Genomic DNA, 22,182 nt, shown 5'->3' with positions numbered 1-22,182 from the left:
CTGCTTCCAGATGGTGGCAAAGTCAGCTGCCCCTCTGAGATTTAGGGTCTGACTCTCATTTATATCCAGTCCCTTTTACATTTTTGGGGGGTGGGGGGGGTTCGAGGTAGAGTAGTCTACTGTACACCTTGTGGAGGTCTCAGTGCCTTCTCTGCCTGCTCAGGGACTGAACGGTCTAGCTCTGCTGCCCAATTCCTTTTGCTGCTATTTCATCCTCCCAGGCCTTCTTAGGTTTCTCCTCTTTTCCTTCCCCCTCACTCTACTTTCCCTTCCTCCTCCTTTCCATAACCCTCTCCACACTCCCTTGAGTCTGTTAACTAACCACGCTGCTTCTCTGCCTCAGCAAGAAATGCATTACTACCCTTCCCATACCCCCACACAAACAGAAGGGGTTTCAACCCTAATTGCCCTATTAAAGTATCCCATCATTTCCCACCACCTTCCACCCTCTCATGGGACTTCACTTTGTTTAGTTAGGCTGTAGGCTCTTCAGGGCAGGGACTGCCTGTCCCTATGGACCTGTGACCTTGTCTACTGATCTCAGCTGGATGCCAATTATCATGCAAAGAGAGCAAAGTCCCTCCCACTCCAGTCTTACTGAGAGAAAAATTGCTATAGAAGCTGTGTTTTGAGGTCAAGTTAGGAAGAAAACAGTGGCAAAGAATTGCAGCCATAAGAGCTTTGCTTTCTGCACAGATCAGGCACCGAAGCACCCTTCCAGAGCAGGAACTACACAGCACGGCACAACACTGTGCAAAACCAGAGCAGGTAGGAATGGCCAAAACCACTTCAGGCCATGTCCCTCTGTCCCAGCAGGCTCTGACAGTGGCCAGTCACAGAAGCTTAGGGATAGAGCACAAGGAACAAGGAAACGCACTACGGCCTTCTTCTAATCATGCCCTCCTCTGTGAGAGCCTCTCTCCTCTAATGAGCGCTGAGTGCTGCACTGCGCCGAGGAGCTAACCACCCTAACCACGGGCTGCGGGGTGGGGGGGGCTGATGGTCCTCCTCTGGCTGCCCCACACCGTGGGGCTGTAACACATTACAATGGGTCATGAGGAAACTGGCCTGGGGCAGACTGTGTGATTCAGCTCTGCAAGAACCAGTGAGATGGGATGATACCTAAGAGCCAGGCCCACCGCCCAAGCCCTTATGTTACGCTGTTCTCCCCACAAAAACAGGTCCGAGAAGGCACATTGCACCTGTGCTACCCATGTCCCTGGGATGCCGTCCACTGCACAAAAACCTCTGTGCTGCCAGAAAGAAAGACAGCGTTGGCCTGTATAAATCGCTTTCTAATTTTCACTCTCAAGGAAAAAAGCAAATTAAAAAAAATTGGAGAAAGTTCTGCTTTTGCAAAGGGGGAGGGTTTTGTGCCCTCTGCAGAAATCCTCACTCCTGACACTGTTCTCTCCTGGCCCAAGATGAAGAGGAAAGTGGCCAGGAGCGTACTGTGCTTCATTGACTCTTTCAAGGAAACCTGTTTCATGTTGTTTCTCACGACCCCCTGCTGTGCTTGCCAGCTTTCTCTTCCTGCCCTGCCAGTTTCCCAATTTAGCTCCTTCTCACTACTTCACTTTGTTTTTCCTTTCTCAGTCCTTTTCATGCCACCATAAAATCACAGCCCAGCCTAATGAGATTCCAGGGGAGCACCGGGCTGAGGAAAGCAGGTGGGAGAAATGAATCAGGCCACAGAAAAGGGACATCATCTAAGCAGACCTCACTGCCGCGAACTGGACTGAAGTTTGCAGCCAGCTCTGCAGGAAGCTGAATGCAAAGCTCAATCTGCAATCAGCCATGAGTGGTGGGAAGGGAGGCTGAGTTTATGCAATGGTTCGCTCCTTGCAGTGCAAACTGGGGGCCTGACATTCCCATTCCCAGTGCTCCTTCCAGCTCCCCCCTTATCTTCAGATCCCCTCCTTCTTCCCCAAGCCTCCTTGCGATTTTTATTCTGCAAATCCCTCTGGCAAAGCTCTATAGAGCATTGCTCTGCAGTTCAGGGCTCTTAGATCACCCTGGGCTTATTGGATCCTTCTCAAAAAGGGGTTCACGTATGTCCTGCCACACGCTAGAGCAAAGCTTCATTCTGTGCAAGGAATAACAAAAAGTAACTGGACCCTCACCTAAGTTGCTGAATCACCACTACATGGCTCAGCCTGGCAGCATCTAGTGCCCCAGCAGACATGCTGCTGCCAGCCTCACCACCACCATGGGTCTTTGCTATGGCATGTGGAGCCAGGGGCTATCCTGCCTTCACATGAGGTACAGGTTCATGACACAAACTAAGGCTGCAGGCTCTGGACAGGTCGGTCAGAAGGAAATGATTGTCTTAAACCCGTCTTAACCCTCCTACATCCCTGTGGTAGCAAGAGCAACAAACCTAACTCCCATGATTATTTCCCATTTCTCTGCCCCACCTCTCCATGGACCATCTTGTCTCCTTGTCCTTGCTACACTACTAAGAACACTTTGGGTGTCTTTGTGGAGGAGTGTGAAAGACCATTCGGAGGACATAGGTCTGGCATGGGAGGTTTAACAGATACATGGGCAAAGATGGGGGAGAAGAGAGGTGAATTAGGGGAGGAAACATCAGAAACGAGGCTGATACCATTTGCAAAGTCCCTGCTCTGACCTGCCCTGCTCCCCTTCCACATGGGTACAGGGTGTTCTGCACCCGCCCTCCTACATTTTTTTGATTCACACATCCCATGTGCTTCTGCCTGGGGGTGAACCATTATCACAGCATCTGCAATTCCCCCACTGAGCAAAGCTGATCAGACAAATGGTTAAAGTCATTTCCAGCTAAATGCACCTAGAGAAAACCAAGGAAATTCTCACAGCAAAGCCCTCTGGTCAAGAAGTTGGGCTAGGGAGGCTCACACCAGGCTCCACATCTACCGTCAGCAGCTCCAAGTTCCCAGCTGCTGCCAGTGCATGCTGAGCCCGAGTGCCCCCCGTCAGTCTTGCCACCCACCTGCAGTGCCCTATGCAGCCAGCACTGTTGCCTTGGGGTCTCAAGGAGCTGTCTCCAGGGACATCGGTGGGGGCCGGTCTCAGTGGTGCCGCAGGGAAACGGCTGCAGTGGTAGCAAACCTGCAGCTGGGAAGGCTGGGCTGCTGCAGACCAGCAGGAGGCATCCTGCCAGGCCACTGTGAAGACCTGCTTGCCCACCCACTTGCCGACCCTAAAACACATCTCCAACAAACACAGAGGACACCAAGCAGAGGACACAGGAGCACCAAGGAGAGGGGAAGCTGAGCACCCCCAGCCCTGCCAGCCTTCAGGCTGTGCGGAGGTGCAGACAAGCAGTTCCACCGCTGCTCATGTGCGGTTTGTGTCGCGGGTAATTAAACACCAGTTTAGAGCTGTGTCCACTCTGGCGGGCAGCCCTGCGGCACACGAGCGCTGCAGCGCCAGGCTAGGCGAGCAGCGCCACTGTGACAGGGAGCAAATCCCACCTCCTGCCCAGGCAGCTGGCTACCAAGTAGCTCATCACCCCCAGTGTGGCTGGAAGAAGACTTGCCCGGAGACCTGTGCCTGTTTCCGTTCACTCCCTTCAACCAGCTCTGAAAATAAACCTTCCTTTGCACAGAGATGGGCAGCAATACTCTGACTATTCGGCCTTTAAGATGCCTCAAGGCATAAAGAAGTCCTTGATGTGGATTGCCTCTGGTCATCCACGACCGCTGACTGCTGAACACTCAGAAACGGTTCTCTGTTTTGTCACACATTTAGAGAAGCTTTTCAGAGGAGATAATAGGACTGCTTAATTTGGGGGTGTGGGAAATGGAACCCATTTCCACTTTAAAAAATGAGCTTTTGTTGAAAATAAAAGTGTTAGAAACTAAAATTAATTACCTTGATGTCATTGTTTCATTCAGAAACATTTTTCCCTCAATAACAAAATATTTTGTTTTACCATTACCTATTTGATTCATTTCATTTTGACTTTTATATACAAACACTCATTTTGATGCTATAGTTATAGGACAGAATTTACCACCACATGAAAATCAAATAAAGACAATTTGATGCCACTAAAATTAAATGTTTTGATTGTCTGTAAACCCATTTCCCCTCAGAAAACATTTTATAGCCAATCTCAGAATTTTGGCTGTTTGTCCCAAGTGGGAGAGGAGAGTGTGAAACCCCCTCCCCAAGGATCCTGGCTGTTTGCCCTGCACTGGAAACCCTCATCTCTGATCAGCTCTTTGACTTTTCCCTCATGCACCTTAAATATCCTGAACTCTCCCGTGGAGAGATCTAAAGCTTTCAGTTCAGATAAATCAACCCTGCCTTAAAAATAATTCAGCCCATCAAGTGACAACTATTGGTACAGCTCAGAGCCTGTATCTTTCAAATTTGACACAGCAGTGCTTTCCCTTTGACTTGGAAGAATCAATTTAATGAGGTTCAGAGCACAGATTAGTACCAGAATCAAACACATGCTTCCTGGCCTGTCCACAAATACACATCTCTGTACTACGAAGCGAGAGGCGTTCAGGTAACCTAACAGCAGCTCCATTAGCTAATGCGTTTGCAAGAAAAACGGCTGCATTGGCACTTTGCTTGGCAACACGCAGCTGTGTGCGGCTGCTCTGAGCCCAAGCCCCCCGGCACACCCACAACAAGCGCTACGGGCAAAGGTGCCTTCCCACCTCCACGTCCGTACCTGGGCATCACGACAAAACTCTCTTAATGCCCTAAAAGAGGTTGCCAGACCAGGAAATCTGTCTCCAGCCTGGTTCCCAAAGCCCCAGTGAGGGTACACAGGAAAACTGTCCCCATGGTCCATGCAGAAACCCAGGGGCTGGCAGAGGCATCCGGGAAGGGAGACCCAGATGCAGCTGCTGCGGTCACAAGCTACGTTAGGAAGATTTCTGTGGGTAACGGTGGGGAATTACGAGTTACAGCTGCTCATCAGTGGGCACGGTGAGGACGCAGGCTGACTCTGAAAGCACCTGCAGAAAGCAGCCGTTCACGACTGCCTGCAAGGGTTCAGGGTAATCGCAAATCCACAGAAAGACCAGCTGAGGAAATGGGAGTTTTCTCTGAAGACTGGCATGAAATGAATGCAGATTTGAGAGGTTCCTGCCAACAGAAGGCCGGAAACTGTGTCCGTGAAGGAATTTACAAGAGCCACTTACTTCATTATGAATGTTGACTTTTCCCGTATTGCCTGTGGTCCAGAGGCCCAGCTGGAGCTGTGGGTTACGCAAAGGCACCTGTTTGCCAGCACTGATGTTGCAGCAGCGAGTTTAAGAAACCTGAGCGAATCCAGCCACATTACCCATTCACCATCTGGCAGGGGACCAAAGATATTAATTAACTTTGGGGCTTTGCTCTCCAGAAACACCTCTGAAGAAAAGCACTTTTCCCCGCCAGGAGGCAGCTATCCAGATTTTCACATTTTATTTAGCGTCAATTTTAGAGGCAAAAGCCCAGCTTTCTGTTCATCTTTGCTGATAACAAACTCCTGTTTTCTGCACAGTAAACAGCCTATAAATAAAATACCGACATGGATGTCACACAGAAAATATCTGAAGGGGATTAGTATATGTTCTGGATAATAAATGGAGCTGGTTGAATTATTCATAGTGAATAAATCAGCCCTTTTCTGGTCTGGGAGCAGACCCTGAATCTTGTGAAAGCTCTTACGATACGTTCCGGATGGGAGTAACTCATTCATTTCATTAGGACTGCTTCTGTGTGGTTCATGATTTGCCCCACAAGTCACGTGATTGGTGCTATTCCTCAGTGGCCTCAGGATTTTTTGCCTTAAGGCAAGGACAAACGATGGCTACAGGTTGGCTGGTGCCTTCTTTGCACACCCGACCTCCCTCGGACGCAGACATGAGCAGCTACACGAGAAACAGTCACTCCTCCAGCACTTGGAACAATGGGCACACAGGAATGGGCTGAGGTGAGCGCTCCTGAGCATCCAGGAATCAAGAGACATGAGCACTCTCCAAACACACGAGTATTTGTGAAGCTGCTATAAATGCACCAGCAGCTCCAGCAAGGAGCGGGGCTGAGCCTTCGCTCAGGCATGGAAACCAACAGCCAGAACAAGCACTGGGCTCTTAGAGAGCAACACTCATTTCCCACCACTTCAAATTTATACGATATTCATCTTTATCAGGGACCAAAAACTGACCTAGCTCATTACATTAACGTGTGTCCTGAGCGCCTTCAGGAGATTTATGCTGAAGCCTGACTCAATGCACGTGGGGCAGGCTGAGCCGAGCGTGGCTGCGTGCTTTAGGCATTGCAATGCACCCAAGACGTGGGTGCACCAGGGCTATGTGCTTCCTAGACAGATGATTTGTGAAGCATTTTAAAGTCCTTTCAGTTGAGAAGTGCTGTGCAACTGCTGGAGTCTATTATTATTCAGAAAGTGGGGGTGGGGGGGGTGTGCAACAAATTTCCTTTACCTATAAGCTTATCTTGTGCTCCAGAGCAACACATTCAAGCATCTTAAAAAGTGTGCCATTTTCACTTCATTTCCTTCCTACTTATTCTAAAGAAGTCAAAGCTATGTATAATCAAGACTTAAGTGTTCCTCAGAGCCAGACAATTACTATTGGCCTTGCTTTCCCCATCTATTAAGAAGAAGCGAAGATATGAACCCAAGCCTCACAGCCGGACGGCCCAGGCTGTAACCCAGGGCTTCCTGTGGCAGCTCGCATGTTTACTGCTTCCAGCAAAGCACAGGAGCCGTTCCTCGGCACGCGGCTCCGCTTCAGTGCGGAAGCGGCATGGACCGCCCCAGGGCTCTGAGCAAGGGCGGCTTAGCCCTGCACAGCTTTTGCAGAGCCCAGTGCCTCTCGCTGATCCTTTCCCCCGCTGCTGGGACAGCGCAGCCGTTCTCGCGGCAGCCGTGGACTCACTGCATACTGATAACGTGGCATCACTGGGGATTGTTCCCAAAGAGCTACAATTCAGCAGCTATTCCCCCAGCAGCTGAAGAGCCCTGCGGAGAGGGCAGCAGCCCCTGGAAGGCGGTTGAGCTGCCACCTCTCTGCCCTGCAAAGCCATCCCCATGTGGGCAGATAGCAGAGCTGAGCACCCCACCCCTACGTGAGGAGTGGGAGCCCTTGGGGGCTGCTTTGCCATAGCAGCCCGACCCTCCGCCAGCTTTACCTTTGAAACCCGAACCCTTTTCCCCTGACTACTTGGGATTTACGTGAAAGCAGCCCGTGGGGAGTTCTCTTCATTCATGCTGTGCTTATACTTCTAAATTATAAAGTGTGTCAAATGAGGATTTAATTTATATTTAACAAGACAAGGTTTGTAAATTAATTATTCATCAACTGATAATGAACAAACATTTCCCCCATTCTCTCCCCCTCTTTTTTTCCCAGGGTTTTCACAAGTGCACCATACACACAAATCTATTAAATCTATTCTGCAACAATCCAGACATGGGAAAATATGTTCTTCATCCTCAGTTTCGTTAGTGTGTTGCATGGTAACTACTGCAGCCAGGCAGAGCATTACAAATTCAATGGTGTACGGCATCCCTTGAAGAGGGAAGAGGGGAATAACGAACATGTATTTGGACACGCCATTTTTGGGGATCCTGTCCCGCACTCAGAGGCAGAGCCAAAAAAATCATTTGTTGCAAAAATGGAGGCAGGAGCTTAGTCCTACCCAGTGGAAGTCACAGGCACTTCGGAGGCAGCAGAATTTGGCCCTTGGTGAATGACAGAGGCCCAATTTGCACTTTCTATCTTTTGTACCATGAAGTAATGGGGCCAAGGTGGTGCACGATCCCAGCAGAAGAGCTGTCAGCAAGTTTTGCTAGACAGCATGGCACACAGGGCATCTTCTCTGCTTGTAACACCCTCCCACGTACCAAAGAGAAAAGTGACCAGCCTCCAACCCAGCCCCCGGCTGCACTGCCTCTGCTCCCAGACACCCAAAGCAGGTAACCACAGCAGGCCCCTGGAGAGAGTGGCAAGTCTCACTCACTTTATCCAGGAGGCTACTGCAGCATTCATACTACCTCTGAGTGCTCAACTGCGAGCCTCGCATTTTGTTTTACATGATAAAGGAAGCAAAGGACATAGCAGCTCAGCTCTCTGGGACCCGATGCTTGGAGCGGGACTTGCTCCACCCCCAAGCCAGGAGCAGAAGTACTTTTTCACTCCCACCTGTGCAGACTCTCATGGACACTTCACAGACATCCTCAGGACCAAAATACATTCAGCCCCAATATTTGGCAACTGCTTTACTTCCACAGTATAATTTCCTGAGAGTTTTTTACTTCCACAGTATAATTTCCTGAGAGTTAAACATCCCTAAAGGAAGGTGATCCAGAACTCGAGGTGCCCTTGACACCAGTTAAAGCTATAATCTATGGCAACAAAGCCATTAAAAAACAAAACCAGGAGCAAATCTCTCCAGCAAACAACCAGTCAGCAGAAAATTTGAACCTAAAGTCTCCTCCCTTGGCCCCCACTGCTGCAGCCCTCCCTCAGCACCTCTTCCCATAAGCACACACGGAGAACCAAGGTTGCTGTTTTATTACCGTATCACAGCACCAGGCTCGGATTTGGGACGTGCCAAGGAGACTGGGATGCTTGAACATTGCCTGTGTTAACGGGAATCTAAATGGGCATCCAAATCCCCTACCCAGCTCAGAGGGCCGGCGTGCTGCTGGCCAGTCCCAGTGGCAGCCGGTGGCTCCGGGAAGCTCGCGGCCCAGCATGCCCTTCCTCGACAGCAGGAACACACTGCCACGCTACCCCGTAGCTGCTGGTTGAAGCCAGCTCACCTCAGCTGCCTGGGACATGCCAAGTGCCCCAATCCCACCCAGAGACAATGGGTTCATGGGAACAGGGAGGCCACTTATGCCAACAGCCCTTTGAAACCCCAGCCCATGCAGCAATGGGAGCAAATAGCATTTGGGCCTGATGGAAACATAACCTTTTCCATAGTGCTTTCCCTCTCAGCCCATCCTCTCCTCTCAACCAAGTCCAGGCCCTCTGTGGCCCATGGGACAGGCTCCAAAATCCACTTCATTTAACTCCTTGCGCAACCACTTCCTGGTGGTGCACAGCTGTGCCCTGCTGGAGCACAAGGAGTCCGACTGCCTTCCTGCCCCCTCGTGCATAACCATGGGCAGCCCTACAGACAGCATCGTCCTGCTCCATGGATGGGTTTGCTGCCAGTGAAAGCCTGGCCCGCCAGCTGCTGCAGGCGCCCTGATGCGAGTGCCCGGCCATCCCACTGCCCTCTTCCCACCCTGTGCCCAGCACGGAAGCAAAAGAAAGCAGAGGGACAGGGCAGGAAGAAACAAGAGCTTGGGTCTTTATTTGGGTTGCTGCCATGTTTTTGTTCTCCCCTGGGACAGCAGAGCAAGGTCCTTTTCACAGGGAGGAGAGAATTTCTAAAGCGCCTGAATACCTAAATGGGAAATAAGATAGCCATTCTGGTCCACAAAAGATACCAGGAAATCACTTTACGTTTCTTCCCTCTCCAAACCTGCCTGCTTTCTGCTGACTTCTGAATATTAATGTTATTTATGACAAGTGATCGATGAGGGTGATGCAGAATTCACACCCAACACAGGGCATTTTCAAATCACCTTTTCATTTCTAAGGACCTGAATCCGTTTTGTATCCTGATGCAATTTATCACTTTGAGGTTGAGCAAGGACCAGCCCCCAGGCACTAGCAGAGTATTGCCAGGCTGAAGGCAGCAGTGAGTAGTTAACTCTTTGAGGGATGGGTGAGAGATCATAAGATACCCAATATTCAGACTACATTGCTTTAATTGGAGTCTTCCATTCCACCAGCACGTCGGAGTCCTGCAGCCTTTGGCTTCGGTTGCACAGATAATACTGGGCTATGCTAGAAGCCACAGTAATAGTGGTATATCCTCTAAAAGCAGAGCTAGGATTTTATCTTCTACGTGTCCTAGCCACACGAGGGACAAATGTTTTACCTAAGAAGCTGTCATTAAAAACGCGCCTAAGAGATCAATAAGGCATCTCCCCTCCAGTGGACCTTCCACCTTACACGAAGCTCTGTATCTGCAGCAGAGACTACAGCTGCTCAGACAGAGCATCTCTGAGAAATTTCACCAGCAGCTCAGGAGAGATCTAGCTCCAAGTCAAATCCTGGTTCTCTTCCCTTGGAAATACGCATTGCCTTAGGTTGTGTATGGGAAAAGGGAAAGATCAGGCATTCAGGACAGGCCTGAGATCTGAAAGAAAGTAGAGTTTCCCAGGCTAAAAGCAGCTCTGTAAAAAGGGGTAAAGTGCTGGCAGTGAGAACCTTTCTTCCCCAGCAATGACAATCTGGATGGTGCCTTTGATGCCAGCACTGCTGGCAGCAGGACCCACAGAATGGCTTGATCTGTTGCATAAGCAGGAAGGGGAGGACAAAACAAAATAAACAAAAAAGAACTGGGCAAAGCAGTAAGCCCAGCAGTGACACCATGGCCCGCCACAGTGGCTTCGTTGCAGCCCTTTTTTCTTTCTTTAGAAAAAGCTATAGCAGGATGCAACTTCTCATGAGCAGGGGGAAGCATTCAGCCACACAGATGGCAAAAAGCTGCCTTCCAAAACCATAAGATCTGGGCCTAGCCATCTTCAGTATCTACCCAGCATCTCAAGGAGAAAGGCTTTCAAACTCCAGGGCATCACGGATTCAGAAGGTAGTAAAGGGATGGTGAAGGAACAAGGTTCATAGAGAGTCTGCTTAGGGATACCAGTGCAGAGGTGTCCTTAAATTGTTGGTCACTGTTGGAAGATCTGCTTTTCTAGCTGGCAGTAGGGACTGCCTCCTTCAAGGGGCTGGAACCCAGCAGGGACCCCCAGACTGGCAGCATCCAGGCACCCTGGAGAGACTATGCAGGCAATTGAGATTGTCACAGCAAAATACCACAAGTCTAAGTCCTCAGCTGTCTGGGCTGAGCGGTTTCCTCCCCTGGCTGAGCAGCTCCTCACTACGGTGTTCCCATTAACAGCAATTACCCAGTGCACCAATATCTTCCTCAAATGGGGAGGCTGCAGTTGGGTAAATCAGCTCTGAGGCAGCAGCTTCCCCAGCTGAGCCCTGCAGATACAGATAGCTTCCAAGAGCCAGTCATGCCTTCATGCTCCTGACTCGCATTAAGTGCGCTGGGACCCCCCAAGGATCCTGTGCAGTCATGGAGCCCCATTTCACACCGAGTAAAAGCTTCTGCTGACTCTTAGAAAGAGCCAAAGTATATTGGTTCAGCTGCTCTAGGAATAGTCAAGCCTGATTTCAGCAGCACTCTCCCACATGGATTCTCTGGTGTCTAGTAAAGGTTGAGGTGACACAATAGCTTTTCCCTTGGGGTGGGGGCGGGGGTGGCTCTTGTCTCTGCCTGGGATCCTTTTTCCACAAAAACTGGAGGAACTAAATATGTGCGATGCCCATATCCTTGCTGCCAAATATAGTCAGTATTAAGCCCGTGGATCAAAAGTCATTGAAGTGCTGGGATGGACATACATACATTCATTCTCACATACACATTACCATTGCATAGGCTTTGTTTCTTAGGAAACCAGACTAGCAGCAGTGCCTGCTATCTCTGTTTCGGAGAAGAGATGAACTCTGAATGCCAGACTGGATTTTGTAAGCCATTCCTTACTCCTTCAACCTGTTTAGTCATGCAGTGTTCCTGTAACAGGGAGGAGAGCAAAGCATCCAAGGGGGATGGAAAGGAAAGATGAAGAAGTAGGGATGAAGAAGTGCATAGCGGTTTTGGTTTGTTTTCCTGGCATATCCTAGGGCAATGCAAACCAGATAGGACAGCCACCTACAACACGACTCCCATGATCCATCTCCAGGCACTGCACTTGCTGGGGAGATGAGCACACCCAGCCCCGCACGCTTCCCCTCTGCATTGGTGCTCCTAAGCCAGCTGTGGCTTCAGGTCCACACAATGATGCTGCATGGAGGAGCTCGCAATATCTGCTAGCAGTTTGGGGATGACCTGATCCCCGTGGCCTGTGCTAAGGCATCATGCAGCTATGGCTCTCCTCCCCTCCCAGAGAGGTCAAGCACGAGCTTTCAGGAAGGGTGGGACAAGGGCCTGAGGGCAGGTCCTACCCTGCAGTTACTGGATGACCTACTTCAATCTCACAGGGGATGCATCGGCTGCAGTAACACTCAAATTGCATCCCTGATCACCCAGCCCCTATTGACAGGGCCTGCTCCCCACCCTGTCTGAGTAACTAGTCCAGGTTCAGATGGCCACAGCAGAACACAGCTCAGCAACACGACTGTGGCTTTCCCCACCCCACTGCTCCTCTCCTCCTTCGTGGGGCTCAGTCAGAAAACTTCAACCTGCACAAAGCCATGTCTCTGGGAACCACTGGGCCTGCAAAAAAAAATTAAAGGAAGTTTTTTGACTTGAAGACTTCCCCTGCTGGGCCTCCTGATGGTGTCCTTGTCATGCAGGTGAGCACCCAGCCAGGTCCCTGTCTGGCTAGCTCATGAGCATGCATGGCAGGGATGCACATGCTTGGTTGCAAAGGCTGCACTGAAATGCTTTTTGGAGGAAAAGCAGTACTACCTCTATGATGCCATTCCTCCATCCACTAAACAGATTTGTTCAGTGGAAGTTTTTCACTTTATGAAAGTAAAAACACACCCCGTCCTGAAAACCCTTTTTTCAGCTTTGAAGGAGACTGTTTTTGTTTCTGTTCAGTTTTGCATTACGAGAGACAAGATGACCCAAACTGCGCAAGCTACCTCTCCCTTGCCTTCCCCTACCACACTGTCCAGTGGTCAAAAGTGGTTTTCAAAACCATTTCAAAACCATTGTCAGGTTTGTTTCTTTATGAAAAGAAAAAAAAAATAAAGAAAAGAGAAAAAGACTTCACAGGGGAATAGAAGTTCCCCATTAAAAGTAATCAACAGCTGTTCTCCAGTGATGCAAGGCCTGGAGGCTCTTCACAGCAAAGAGCATCTATATTGAGTATTTCTACAACTCCTGGTACAGCAGGGCCTGAACCACGAGTGGAAACTGCCAAAATCGTGATGACATCAATCTAAGATAGCAAAGTATAGGAATATAGCCTTTTGATCCAAGCCTCCCTCCCTGCCTCTCCCCAACACAACAAGCGCAGGCCTAGGCACCCAAGTTTCACACCATCAGACCATTGCCATGGCAACCATCTTCAGCTACCTATTTCAATCCTCCCGAGAACTGCAGTGCTCCCCCTCCCAGCCAGCACAGCAGCGCCTCAGCAGGAGCAGTGCAGTTTGCCCTGAGCATCCCAGCACTCATGCTTGTGCTCCCCCAGGGCTGGGGAGGGCAAAGCCTCCACGCAGAGATACCTGTCTACACATTGCAGACAGAACAGAGAGCATTATCACCACTTCCTCGAGCACAGCAGGGTCACTGAGCCCATCTACGATGTACAGGGACCTTGCTCCTAACCAAGGATGGCAGTCATGCTTCCCTAGTTCCAGCAATCAACACTTGAGAGCACATCTTCCCAAAGAAGGGACACAAATCCACCTCTTCTTGTGACAACACCTCCTTCATGCTATGTCTAGCTAGCAGGATGCAACCCATGAGGCAGCAGAGGGTCAGCTACCTTCCATGTGCCCCCATCCTCAGTCTTTGTACACCCATGACACTGTAGCATGGATGTCCACTCACCATCTGGATCACAGATACTGGTCCGATGCTGTTCACGTAGATATCTACATCAATAAATGTGGGCTTGACTGTAAAGGAAAATAAAATGCATACGGGTGAGTAGGAGGCTGGGGTCATCAGCAAAGGACAAGGGACTGGGGGCTGCAGGGAGCATTCAGGAGCAGCATGGCTCCATCTGACCACACATCCCAACTACAGCAGCTGCAAAGCCACATGGAGAACATGGGACACCCTCAGGCAGGTCACCACCCACTGCCCCACTCCCCAAAGGGTGGCTCTGAGGGACACTTACTGCCAATATCCGGCCTCAGCTTGTTGTCATAGTTCTTCAGCAGTGAGTTGAGGATTTGCGTGGCATCAGTCTCCTGTGCCTTAGGGGTGAGGACCCAGGTTTTATTGATGCTGAGGTAATCGTAATCATATTCCTCTGTGCTTTCACACCTGGAGCAGAGAGATGAAAAGAGAGACATTGCTATGGCATCTCTCTGCTGTGCTGTGGGAGACAGAACAGCCGGGTTTCACAGAGACAGGGGAGGTGGCAGGAGGGCCCAGCACTGCTCAAAGTTGCTCAGGGATTTCCTCTCAGTGACACTCCTAAGGTGACACAACTTACCCGGTGCCTCTGCTCACTTTAGGGTCCCCACGTGTGCAGAATCCTTCCCACCATCCCTCCCACCAGTGGTCAGGATTAGCAAGTTGCAGACACAGGGCACTTCACATCCTCCTCTGATTCCCTGTGGGGACATGTTGCTCATCCCCAGAGCAAAGGGGTCAGCCTGGCCTCCTCAGCAGCCTCCCTGCCCCTCTCTGCCAGCCCTCCGCTGCTGCCAGTGCCGCTGGCTCCTGGAGCTGCCCTGTTAACCCCAATTACCTCAGCTGCTCTGTCTTACACCTGAAGTTTGCTTCCGCAAAGGAAGAGGACTGAACAGCATTTTGGGGAGTAAAGTAGTTCTATTAAAAGCATTTCGGAGAAAAAGAGGTCCTAAAACTACCAAGCAGACCGCATGCATGTCTGACTTATCAGGAACCCAGCCATCTGCCTTGTGCAGACCCTGGGAAATGAAAGCCTTATGCAGACTCCTCTGCCCTGCGGCCAAGAGCTGACATAACCCATTCCCTGCACTCACCAACACTTCCACCCCAAGCCTGGGCTCCCATTTAAAGCTGCTCTGTTTTTTTTGATCTTCCAGTTTTAAGCCAGGCAGGAAAAGCTCACATCCTCCTCAGGAGGCAATCCACTGAACTAACAGCTTCTCTCACTGTCTTTCAAATATGCCCTTCTCTAAACCTTCTGCTCCTCCCCCTTTTCCTGAAGGGGCTTTCCTAAACCCTCTGATTAAATTAGGTCCACACAGTCACATGGGACATTCTAACCACCTGCCACTGCTCTGGGCAGGTCATTCACAATATTGTCACCAGAACCACGTAACCATACACATGAGAGGATGCTGAGCCATCCCACACCCAGCACACCCCCCTCAGAGCCTGCCCTGTCAATGTGTCACCTGCTCCAGTGCCAGAAAGGGTCTCGCAGCGGGAGCTGCCACTGTGTTGACACATCCCAGCTGGAGACTTGCAGCTCTAAGGTGTAATCAGGCACCACTGATACACATCTCCCTTCAGTGCCAGGGGAGGCAGAGCCTGGCAAAGGTACTTGGAGAGGAAGAAAAGCATTAAATTGACACGTTGCAGTTAATTTATCAGAAGCTCCTCTTTTAAAACCCCAGATAAAACTTGCTTTCACAATCGCTTTAGAGCTCTTTGCATCTCCCCAGCTTCCAGACAGCGAGATGTGTCCCCCGACAAGGGATCAGTTCTGTGCAGCTGCCTGCCTGCCGTCGCACGTTAGGTGTTGGTACATCAGCTTGTTGTTGCCTGTCTGATCGCGTGCCGCACTTTCTAACGATGTTTAAGGAGTCTTAAGCAACGCTGTCAGGATGTGCTTCCCTATCCAGGCAGATGCAGCACGAGGCTCGCTTGGCCAGCTTGCTGCGGCATGGCTTTGAAACGCAGCCGGGCAGACAGCTCGGCAGGATCCTCAGGCAGCAGCTGCCTGGGAATAAGACCACCGCTGTGCCCACCCAAAACTGATGTATGGGGCCAGCTGCGCTGCTGCGAGGCTCCAGGAGTGACGCGTGCCTCTGACCTCAGCCCAGCTCAGGGCAGAGGAGAGCAGTCCTACCTGCCAGCATCCCTTGCCAACAGCGTTTTGGATGATGCTGGCTGCCTGCATGCTTTAGCAGAGAAGAAATAGCTTTACCTAAACCTCATTTCCCTGTTTGCTGGACCCTAGTGGAAGCCAGCCCAAGACAGGCTACTGACCAGCACCAAATACTGTATGTCCTACTGCCTGGCCAAATCCACCTTCTGCAGCTGTAAAGCCAGACTAAAGTCCTAAAAACCCCTTCTAGGCATAACAAAATCAGGTTAGTTACTTTGATCTCAGTTTTAGACCAAGCTTAACTGGCTTTGCCCTGTTTAGTGCTAACACCCTAAAGTCTGGGGTGGCATTTCCAGAGAGTCACATCCCTATTACAGATGCAGAGGCACTACCAGAAAAATGCTTTTTGCTAATGCAGCTAATCCTGGGCCACTAAACCAGATAAGCCATTTTAGCATAAGCCAGCCATTTTTTTTCCTTGGTGAAAACATATTTTTCCTGCGTGTATGTATGTACAACCCCTCCATCCCAGCTGTTGCTGGCTGGGAGGGAAGGTGACTCCCAGAGACCCCTGCCTCTTCTCCAGTCTCTCTTCCCAGCAGCCCCACTTCAAGTCAAGAAGAGAAGAGCCCAAAAGCTACTGCGGAGGCAGAGGAATTAAGGAGAGGGAGGGCTGCGCATGGCCACAGAGGTCCCCACACCTGCTGACGGAAGCGTCACACAGCAGCCTGTCGTGACCACGAACGCGCCGTGAACGCGTGCTGTCCCGCGGCTCCGGTTCCTCGCACGAGGCCGCTCTGGCCCGGTGGCAGGTGTAAGCCAGTTCTCATATGACTCCGTGCAACCTGGACAAAAGACAGAGCCCCGTTCCCTCACCCCTGCTCGTCGAAACGTCAGAACACCCGCCCCGGGGCCAGGCTGCAACGCGAGCGCGGCGGGAAGGGGAGGACGGCCGGAGGGCACAGTTAGGGACTGTGCGAGGAAACCCCTGCTGACGAACACGGCTGGGGACGCGGCAGCCCCCGCCTGGTGCCTGCGCAGCAGCCAAGCGTCCTTTCAGCTGTGCTGGCGTGGATGGATGGGGTTGGACAGCCCTTCCCCCGGGCAGCCCTTGGCATTACTGCAGGACAGAGTTATTTGCCTTACCTTCCTAATTTTGTTTTACTTGCGCACACACCCATTTTACACAGGTTTCTGAGCGTACAGCAAAGCCTACTGAAAGCAGGGCTAGGCAGGCGGCTCCCAGGAGTTACGGTCTCCTCTCTGCTCAGCCGGCACCAGGTTCTCCAGGTGTTGGCACCCGGCGTGCCGAGTCCCTTCTCCCCCTGCGCCAGGGGAGCTCATCCCCGTCCTGCCCCAGCAGCGTGGGCTCGGGAGCCGTGGGGAGACCTGCAGCCCTGGGTGCTCCTTCCAGCTCTGCAAGACCCTGCACAGGCACCTCAGCCTCTTGCTTAACCCTTCGTCCCTCTCCTCCTGCGCTTCAGTTTCCTGCGAGACAAGGACAGCGTTACTGCCACGCCTGGGTAAGACACTCCACATCGGGGCAAGCGCTCGTCCCTGTGCACAGCGACGTGCCTCAGCCCCAGCTGGTGGCACCAGCCATCCAGCCTGCCAGCAGGCGGGCTCTGTCCCCCAGTTTCCAAGCTGTCCTGAGCAGTTACCTCACAGCACAGTCACCCTCCTCCTCCCGATGCCAAGGGAGCCCAGATATGCCAGTGCTCCATCCCTGGTACGTCAGTGAAGGGTGCTTGACCGGGACGCGTACCCACTCCTATGTGTGATGTGACACATTAGCAGAGATCAACACTGCTAAAATTTTATTCTAAAAACTGAACCAGCCTGGGAAGTGACATGCGTCCCCTCAGCCGTCCCTAGCGCAGAAGCAGGGACATCCAGGAAGAGCACCACATCCCCTGGGGATCTGCCCTGCTATCTAACCCTCTGCATGCGCAGATCCAAGCCCCCAGGCCCTACACAACTCTCACTCGCTCACCAGCTCCAGAGGAACAGACAGCAACGCAACGCAAGGACAACGTTTCACTTCGTTAAAAAGCACTCTCGTCAACCCCAATTACCGCATGCTAATGTATCCTTCTTGCCACCCATACCAATGCCTCCAAGGTCTTGTAGACACAGGAACGTTCAGGGAAATTAATCTCAATTAAAAGCAGGTGGAGGATTTAAGGACAGGGGGCTCATTAAACTGCACCGTACCCATTTCACATGTCTTTGTACCTCTCCTGTCACAGCATACTTGGTGCAGCCCTGTTGGTCAAGTCTGCACAGTTTAAGCCATCCATCAAGCCCATCCTTCCGGGTAGTGCAATGCTGTGCAGGGATCCTGCCTCCAGGGGCTGAGAGCGGGGCCCCTTGGTCAAGCTGCAGCAGTGCTCTGGCAATGCTGGTGCGTTACCCTGTGGCGGGCATCATCTGGGGAGTGCTGAGTCACCTCGGCGCAGAGCACCCAGCCAGCTCCAGCACCGGGGCCCGCTTCAGCAGCGCGTGCTGAGATGAGCTCACATGTGCCGCTTCAGCCCAAACCGGGCTCTGCACCCTTGCGCCTGCTGTGAAGCGTGAGGCAGGGGAAACTTGCCCATCGCAAGCTGCAGCTGGGACAACGCAGTGAACGCAGAAAGAGACCCTGCAATAACTTGCTCCTTTTTTCCCCCCCTCCTTCTTCATCCACAGGTTTCCCCTCCTGCTCCCTCAGCCCCCAGCTCACAGACCCTGCTTCTGACAAAACAGGGCTCAGTGAAGGGGCAGAGAGGAGGGACTGGGGAGAAGGGAAGTCAGGCTAGCTATGGGGTAAAGCTTCTCACTTAAAGGCAGGTGAATACAGGACTTAAACTGCAATATCACAGGGAGGAACAGTTACGACTCCCGATCTCAAAACGCAGCGCTCGCAGCAGTGCGCTGTGGAGAAGGCAGGGCACAGGAACTGGGATCCACCGAGGATTCCCCTTGCAGCCCCCCCAACACCCCTGGCACCAGCGCGCTGGTGAGGCCGAGTGTCCGCCGCCAGCCCGAGGCGGTTCTCGCTGCCTCAGCCCAGGGAAGGCTGGGCTCCGGAGGACGGCGGCAGGCACGGCCCTTCTGCCAGCCCTGGAGTTCGGGAAGCCTTGGCAGAGCAGACCCCGAGTAGCAGGATTCATGCTCCCTGTCCCTGACTGCATTTGTAATGGGATTTGATCAGCTTTAAGACAGCTTATTCTGCCAATTAGCTTCAGCCAGTAAAATCCCTCTTCCCCCGAGCCCTAGGGGCAACAATCTGCTGATAACATGTTCTTTCCCTCATCCAGCCATTAAACTTAGTAGCAGGGCTAGAAATTGTTTAAAAAAAAAAAAGAAACTTGAAAAATCTTTGCGTGCGGGGCTTTTCATCCCTGTTTACAGCAGAGCGTCAGGCACCGCCGGCCCCGGCGGAGCCTCCCAACCCGGCCGCCCCGGCGGCACCGCGCTCCGGCCCGGCCCGGCAGCCGCCAACCTGTGGAGCGCGGCGGGAGCCGCCGCCGCCCTCGCCCCTCCCGGCGGGCGGCCCGGGGGTTTGGGGGTGCCACCAGCCTCGTCCCACCGAGCGCAGCCCAACTCCGCGCGGCGACGCCGCAGCGAGGCGCGGAGCCCCCCGGGCGGTGCCGAGCTCCCTCCGCCCTGCCGAGGGCGCCCCGCGGGGGGGGGGGGTCAGCGCTGGGCGGCGGAGCGGGAGGCGCCGGTGCCGGCGCGGAGCGGGCAGCCAGGGCCCCGGGGCAGCGCGCGGGCAGGCGCGGCAGCGCGGAGCTCCCGGCTCGGGGCGGCCGGAGGGAGCCGCGCGGGGCGCGGAGGGGCCCGAGCCCCCGCTGGCTACAGCGGCGGCCGCCGAGAAGGGCTTGCTCCAGCCTCCCTCCCCTCCCGCCGCCCCGACGGGTAAACTGAGGCAGCGTGGGCGCGGTGCCTTTACGCCAGGCAGAGGCGGGGGCCGCAGGGAGCGGGGGCAGCCCCGGCAGCGGGGCTGCGGGGGGCCGGACGCCCGGGTTCTCACCTGGCGGCGCGCAGCGCAGGGCCGAGGGCCAGGCAGAGCAGCAGCAGCGTCCCGGGCATGTCGGCGAGGCGAGGCGAGGCGAGGACCGGCCCGGGGGGGGGGGGCGGCGACGGCGGCAGCGCGCCCGCCGCGGCGGGGCTCGGCCGGGGCCGGGGCGGCGGCGGCGGGACCCCCCGCTGCCCGCTGCGCTCCAGCCCCGCCGCCGCCCGGCTCCGCGCTCCGCTCCGCGCCGCGCCGCGCCGGCGGCAGGAAGGGGGAAAGTTGGTCATTTCTTCTCCTACTCCGCAGCGGGGAGGGGGAAGGAGGGGCTCCGTGCAGGGTCCTAGCTCCCTCCGGCTCCGCGGTTAACCCTTTTCTCTCTCCCCCCCTCCCCCCCGCTTGAGCAAGAGCGGCCGGAGCCCCCCCAGCTGTGCAGACCGGGGCGGGGGGCGTCCCAAAGTCAAAGGGAGACGCGCATCTGCGTGCCACCGCGTTCCCCGGTGCGGAGAGAAGGAAAGCTGGGATTCATTAACTTGCCTAACGATCTCCTTCTCCCCCTTTGTGTAAAGAGATGGGGCAAGGTCTTCACTTGTTAATCACATTTTTTGTTTACAAATGCACAACATTCTCAATAAAGAAAAAGGAGCAGGTGCTCCTTTTAAACGATGTTTTAACAATATAAAAGGCATCAGTGCCTGCTGAGCAGAGCTGCAAGGGAGACACAGCCAGGAGAGGGTCAGGCCCTTTTCCACCTGTTAAGGCTGCTGTCCAATGAAAAAAGCTGGGAGAATGCTCAGGGCAGGAGCTGCAAGGCAGCCAGGGATGCAGGGGGACCACAGTGGCGAGGGTGGGCCGTGCATCCTCCGCCTCTTAGCTTACTCCCTGCTCCCTGCTCATCCTGGTTTGCCATGTGGCCTTGGGCATTTCTTTTCACTGCTGGCACTCAGCTTGTAAACAGGAAAAAAGGATTCCTTCTTGGAGAGTTCTGGATAGGAGTTACTCAGAAACAAGTCTGTTGTGGCTACATGTTATACAAATAATTATCCTTCATCATCTGGTTATGTCACATGAGTTGCAGGAGCCTGTCCCTCAAGGGGCCTGGTCTTACCTCTCCCAGTGGGATCCAGTAACACTGATCTCACAAATGGGGATTTGGTGTCATGCTTTTGGTACTGGAGTGGGACCACGTGCAACTGGCTCTCTCTCCTGTCTCTGCCACAGCCTTCCCCACATGAGGTGGGCAAATTGCTTCTTTGCTCTGGTTTGCAGCGTGCTGGTAACCATAATCTCATTTGCTCAGCTTGGCAAGCTGAGGAGTTGCCCTGTCACTAGGCACATTCAGTGCCTGACACCGGGACTGATCTCAGTGGGGACTAGGAACGCGACAAGAGTGCAAGCAATAAATAACAGCAGCACACCTGGGAGATTTTTCAAGGCTCTTCCTAAACAGGGCCTGCCTTGCTGATTCTTGCAGTGATCACCCTATGCCCTCAAGCATGCGATCTGTGTAGTTTGGAAACCGTAGGAGCCCAGCTGCAGGCACTGCAGCTCCAAGATGGAATTTCCATGTATGAAGCAGCTGCAGGTTTTGTTTCTTTTAGTGCATGCACAGAAGCCAGCTCTGGGATGACAGGGTTTACAGGAAGGAAGCATGTGTCAGAAAGAGTAAATAATGACAATCAAAGCAGCGGTGACGGTGGAAGAAGCCCTTTAAGGTTCAGAGCAAGCCACTGGATTTCCCCAGAAGCTCTTCAGAGAAAATGAAGTTGGAAAAGATGCAACAGCAACCACAGGCAGGATGAAGCTGTCAAAGGGTCGTGGTCCTAGACAAGTCACAGAATATCCAGGGGTTTGTACATGTGCTGTTGGCTCCCCCTCAAGACACAGGATGTCATGTGGTGCATGGGGAAACTCCTGGGACTGATTTCTTTTGAACCATTCTGCTATCTGAGAACCCAGAGATCTGAGGGACAAGTGGTGCTTGGAGAGCTGGAGATGGTTGGGGCAGTGTTAGGGAGTCACGGTGTCAGTAAAGATGCTGTTTTGGGGGTGCCTTCCAGGCAGTTATACCCACAAAGAGCATCAACTGTCATTCCTGGTCTCTTCCTTCATCTCAAGTAGTTTCTTGCTGCAAGTGGTATGGAGGCTTTTGCTTGAACCGAGGAGAGGAATGAAGCATGTTTTTGATGTGGGCAGGAAAGCAAGGGCAGAGCGCTGCTTTCCAGTCAAACATCTTGTTTACCAACAGTGCAGGCTCAAGTTGAGAGAAACCTTTTCTAAATTCACAGTGAATGAGTTTGGCTGGGGGAAAAAAAACCCTCATCCCAGATAATGAGAAGGACAAAATGTTCTGCGTCAATGTTTTGGAGGAAACATT

The 22,182-nt window shown here is 52.8% G+C and overlaps 1 protein-coding gene across 2 annotated transcripts in view; it reads right to left on the bottom strand.

Moving 5' to 3' along the window:
- LOC104140939 (gamma-aminobutyric acid type A receptor subunit epsilon) overlaps nt 1-19,934 on the bottom strand; it is a 41,040-nt gene extending 21,106 nt beyond the window's left edge. Inside the window, exons 1-4 of one of the 2 annotated variants that reach the window (XM_068957076.1) lie at nt 19,827-19,906; nt 16,513-16,656; nt 13,943-14,091; nt 13,651-13,718 (exon numbers count right to left, since the gene is read on the bottom strand). In XM_068957076.1, the coding sequence (XP_068813177.1) occupies nt 13,651-13,653 (3 nt within the window). In that variant the 5' untranslated portion in view covers nt 13,654-13,718; nt 13,943-14,091; nt 16,513-16,656; nt 19,827-19,906. Of the gene's footprint in view, nt 1-13,650; nt 13,719-13,942; nt 14,092-16,512; nt 16,657-19,826 lie in introns of both variants that reach the window. The other variant, XM_068957074.1, reaches the window with a different exon arrangement.
- Nucleotides 19,935-22,182: the final 2,248 nt, after the last annotated feature.

Source organism: Struthio camelus, chromosome 11 (genome assembly GCF_040807025.1).
Source record: "Struthio camelus isolate bStrCam1 chromosome 11, bStrCam1.hap1, whole genome shotgun sequence".
Lineage (NCBI taxonomy): Eukaryota > Metazoa > Chordata > Aves > Struthioniformes > Struthionidae > Struthio > Struthio camelus.
This window is presented reverse-complemented; position numbering and strand designations above follow the sequence as displayed.